We start from the raw sequence: 5,328 nt of genomic DNA, 5'->3' as shown, positions 1-5,328 counted from the left end.
CCAACCAAATGGATTCTGTGATTCTGTAAAACAACGAAGGTGACACATAAGCAATTGACGTGCTGGTTAGGCCAAGCTCCGCTGACTGTAGGTTGACTTGTAGGGTCCCGGGGGAAGGCAGTTGCTGGTAAACATTGCTTGGTAGTTTTATATGGCTGAAACTTAATTTAATCTGAGGTTACTAATGGCAATGTCCTTTTGGAAAAGATTCCTCCTAGTGGGGGAAAAAATCCCCAAGCCTGTTTCTCTGCCTGAAAATTTTGTAAGTTCTAATACTTACTTCCTCATGAGAGCGTTAGATTCAGCTGTATAAAATACAGAAGACTTAGAAAAATAAAAGCTGTACTGAATTTGAAATAAGTGCCCATAATGGTAGATACTTTTAGTTAAAATACTTTTCGTTGTGTTTTCATGAATTCCCCCCTTTATATGAATTTTTTTTTTTTTTTTTTTGAGCTGATACAGTGTTTCTGTTTGTTTATTTAAGGTCGACACAGATGGGTCATCTATACTAATGAAATGAATGGCAAAAATACATTTTGGGAAGTTGATGGAAGTATGGTGCCCCCCGAATGGTAAACCATTTAGCTTAATAATGTGGACAGATATCAATTGTGTAATTGTCTGTATATTTTCTAGTATTACTAAGCAGAAGATTTAAAAAAAAAAATACCAATTTTGTGTTAATAAAGTTTTCTTGGACACAGCTATCATATACGACCAGACTTCAGACTGCTTACTTTTAATTTTGAACTGCATTCATAATGTTATATTGCTCACTGTCCTGGCAGTCGCACTCACTGCTTGTTGGAATATGAAAAGCATTTTGCCAGCCAGATTGAGCAGATCAAACCAGTCTTCCAATTTTCCTTATTAGTTGTGATTCCACCTTAATGGCTTGGCAAAGTCTACAATAGCATTGAGCAGCCAGAGGCAGAAAAAAAAAATTATTATCCATTCTAGGCAAGAAGCTAAAGAACATAAGGCAATGATGGAACAACATTCCTTAATCCACAGCCATTAACAGCATAATTGTTTCAATTGATATCCTTTGATACTCCACAAGATGATGAACAGCAAAGGGCCAGCATGCTCTCTGTATGTTGACTGCTACTTGACTATGATTTTTCTCAAGGTTTTATTCTCTGTTGATGGATTTCAGTAATAATTCTGTACAACCTTAAGTTCCAGAAGGTCTCTGGCCACACAGCTATTACTACTTCTTTTTTGTCTTCCTAAGTAACTTGGGAAAAACACACACCCAGAGAAGTAACAGTGTATGCTAGCAAAAACAATCTCTACCCCATTCTTGAGGAATATGAATAGCACTTCAGCCACAAAGCAGTGAAGGGTGATACAAAGTAAGAGGTGCTTGGGTAAATTGAGCATTGGTGAACGCTGGTTTTTGTTATTCCTGTGGTGGATGTTCTGTGCCAAGACTGAGATTGATTATCTAAACTCTTAAATTGGGGCTCTCATTAGAACGTTTGAGAAATGCATGGGTAGTCTGTCTAGGTAGTCAATTTTGTTTCAAATTCTCCCAGCCTTAAAATTATGTTTGATGCAGTTAATGCTTTTTTCTGTCTTCTCCAGGAAGAGCTTTATGGCATTGTTTTTTAGAAGTGACATTAGGATCTCCAAAACTAGCATGTTCATGCCAGTGCGGGGCTGTTCCTTGTTATCTGCATAATGACTGTTGTTTGGTTCTAGTTTTTATCCTCTCACTACTACACTGTGCTGGTTTTCAAGATTTTCTGTATTTTGAGGCACAATTTTTGGTTTTTTTGTTTGCTCATGCTTATGTGTTGTTTATTGTATCCTTACAAACCTTGATAAAGGGTTTCTTCCTCAGTACCAAAGTGATGTTTCTAGGATTAAGTAGCTTGTGTAGATCACAGAAATCAGTGAGGTGGAAAAACTTGTTTTCTTATCAATGTGGAAAAAATTGCCCTCGGAGAGTGTTTCATTATTTTCAAGACCTGTCAGTGCAATGGGGCACAAAAGGGTAAACACTCCTGTGTTGCAAGGTATTTTTGTCAGGAAACTTACTTGTGCAGGACTGTTCAGTTTTTTGGGAAGGTTTTTTATTGCTGAAAAATTTGTATGTCTCATGGCAACCGTAGACGTTTATTCTTATGTAGGAATCCTAGCTCTGTGACACATCTAAATCACTGACCTGTAATTCTATACTGTTTAGATACATCTTTAAAAATAGAAGTATTTTGACTAGGAATAAATGCTGTCTTTTAAGACTGTTTTTTTTTTTTTCATCTGATGGTATACTGTCTTAAATTTTTAAGGTGGCATAGACATCTGAATTGAGACTGTTAATATATTGTACAAGTTGCTATCAGTGTAACACTGGGGTTGTGCAACTACGCAGGAAACGGGTAGGTTTTTTGGACCCAGAAATTTGTTGGAAACAAATTAGATTGTGTGAAATTAGTTCTGTTAACAAAGAGATTAATTTGGTCCATAGTAGAATATTATCTGTCGTGTCAGTCATAAAATCTTTATTTCTTAAAGCACTAACCCTCCCTTCAACAGATGGAAAGGTGAGAGAAGTTTGTCATCCTTGAGTCAACTGGGAAGTACCTAAATTACCACCCTAACAGCTGGGTTGTGATCTGCATACTTCTTCTAAACATTGATTTTTATTTTTTTTTTTTTGGCTTGGGGTTTAGTTAATCCGGCTGTGTAGAGCATTTTGTGGGTATGTTGTCGGACCCTCTGCAAGTGGAAGCAGATTTTACTGCATTGTTTATGCTGGTGTTACTTTCAGAAAATATTTTGCAACTGTTGTGCCTAAAGTTGACACTTTTAACAAAATTGAGGTTTAAGACCAGGGCTAACCTAGAGATTTCAGATTTTCCTTTTTTAAATGGTAATGCTAACTAGTTTGTAATGATTTTGTAGTACTTTTATAAAAATCCTACTGTATGTAGGATTATACTACTGATTATCCTACTGATTACACTATTTTCTTGGGAGGCATAGAGAACACTTGCAGATGTGCAGGAAAAACACTTTCTTTTTTTTTTGCTTCAGTATAAGTCATACTACAGGTTGATTTTTCTCCACGTTTCTGGTTGTTGAATACACTGTGCTGCTTAAAGTATAATTTTGTGGTCAGTCATGTGTCTTCAGGATTGTAGAATACAAATGATTGTTGAAATACAGTCAGGTGGACGTCATCATGCATGATGAATTGGAAAAATCATTTTGGTATATTGAAAAGTTGCAAAACCAACTGTCTGGAAAAAATAAAATGAGAATTAATTTAGCTACCCTTTAGCTTCTTGCAGATACCAGAGAAAAGGAAAAAGCAGCAAGAAAAAACATCTCGTATGTAATAACATATTGTAGTACCATTTTTAGGAACTACTGAATATTTTCAGTATTCTGAAATAATTGACGTAATGTCTTTTAACAACGGATGTACTAAAATCACAGTCTGAAGGAAATCAAGAGTTGTTTTGACATATGTTTGCTATACAGGGAATTGAGACTGTTGCTTTTTAAAATATTCCCATATCAGAATATGTAGGCTTGTGGTTTATTCTGATTTAGTTGTGTTAGTTAACCTCTTTGTAACTCTGAGTTTTCTTTTCTTATCTTCAAAATCAAGATGTTGGTATCTACTTTGTGGGTGACAAGTTAAATAGAGTTGGTGTTTTGTTTTTTTTTTTTTTACATTCCCTTAATACTTGCATTGGGAATGATTAGTATTAATCCTCTTATAATGCTGTACAAGGTTTCAGGCACATTTTTTTTTTCCTACATGAAGACATCTTTTACACTGTTAGTTAGAAAAGCCAAAATACTTGTTTCGTCTCCTACTGTTCAGAGCATGTTCTTTGCAGGAACTTAGGACTTCCGTTTTTGAACACGCTGATCAGGTGTGCTCTGTGAACGTATAAACAATGAAAATTAAATCTGATTAGACCAATGCCTGTATCCATTTAGTGCTTTCATAGATGTCTCCATTACAGAGTTGCTCTAATCGTTGGGCTGTGTGTTGAGCTCATTTCCATTTTACTGTTACGTTAGAAGGCCCAGTATCACCTTTTGTTCCTCATTCATTTATCTTCCTACAGTTAGCAAATCACTTCCAGAAGCCCCAGGTGATACTATTTTATACAACTGGCATATGCTGCTTCGTGCATGTGCTCACATTCACGCGTAGTCACAGCTCAGGTACAGATAGACTCATTACAAGCAAAACTTTTTTTCCTGTTTGCTCAAAAATAGTAAAAAACCAAGCAGGAAGATGATACGGATAAATATTTTTTATTTAGGTTTAATTCAGATTCAATATTGTGTATTTTTGGCCCTGCAGAAAAGCTTTTGGAAGGTTTCGGGGAAGAAAATGTTAAGATTAAGAGGAATGTGTGACTCCTTGGAAATCCCTGAGTAGCTTGTAAGTACTAGTTAGGGTACCAAAAGTATTTTCACAGGCAAAGAGTTTTCATAGTAAAAACTGTCTGTCTTGAATGTTTACTTCTTGATAATAATGCAGTTTGCTCTCTTCCTAGGGCAAGGGCTATAGGCGTTATGGTTCTCTCCATCCACCTTCCCACCTGCCCCGGTAGAAGCAGGCTTGGCTCATGGGCAAGCCGAAGCCTAGGGGAAATGTTCTGGGCAGGTTTGTTAGTGAAGAAGTCGGCTTAAAGCAATGTTAGCTTTTTTTTCCCCCCTTAATCAAAGGCTGCACAGTGAAGTGAAGTATTAGGGGTGTAAAATATAGATAGATGAATCAAAGAGCTCAGTGCTGCTTTTTTTCATGAATGTTATTACCAGCTGCAGGTTATCTGCACTCTTAAGTTTGGCATCATAGCAAGTTGCGTTGTCTTGCTTCGTGATCACAAGATGAAAAGGAGGAGTGAAATCATGGCTGAGTGCAGAGAGAGAGGGGAGGACCCTGCGCTTCTGGCATCTGTAGCCTCTTACTTTACAGTGTGTAGGAGGAGAGCGATGGGCAGTGCTGCAGGATGATCTAGGTGTTACAGGGATAGCAGGTTCAGTAGGTCTACATTATCATGAGCCGGCCACGTGCACTTGCAGTCCAGAAAGCCAACCGTATCCTGGGCTGCATCCAAAGCAGAGTGACCAGCAGGTTGAGGGGGGGGATTCTGCCCCTCTGCTCCGCTCTGATGAGACCCCCCTGCAGTACTGCCTTCAGCTCGGGGGTCCTCAGCACAAGAAGGGCATGGACCTGTTGGAGCAAGTCCAGAGGAGGCCACGAAGATGATCCGATGGCTGGAGCACCTCTGCTGTGAGGACAGGCTGAGAGAGTTGGGGTTGTTCAGCCTGGAGAAGAGAAGGCTC

The 5,328-nt window shown here is 38.2% G+C and overlaps 1 protein-coding gene across 1 annotated transcript in view; it reads left to right on the top strand.

Annotated features, from left to right (window-relative positions):
* Positions 1–487: 487 nt before the first annotated feature.
* NDUFA12 (NADH dehydrogenase (ubiquinone) 1 alpha subcomplex, 12) overlaps positions 488–5,328 on the top strand; it is a gene marked incomplete at its 5' end in the record, with an annotated part of 10,843 nt that continues 6,002 nt past the window's right edge. Inside the window, one exon of the mRNA XM_009709642.1 lies at positions 488–575. Coding sequence (XP_009707944.1) covers positions 488–575 — 88 coding nt within the window. The remainder of the gene's footprint in view (positions 576–5,328) is intronic.

The sequence above is a fragment of the Cariama cristata genome, unplaced genomic scaffold (genome assembly GCF_000690535.1).
Source record: "Cariama cristata isolate BGI_N322 unplaced genomic scaffold, ASM69053v1 scaffold35631, whole genome shotgun sequence".
Classification (NCBI taxonomy): Eukaryota; Metazoa; Chordata; class Aves; order Cariamiformes; family Cariamidae; genus Cariama; species Cariama cristata.
This window is presented reverse-complemented; position numbering and strand designations above follow the sequence as displayed.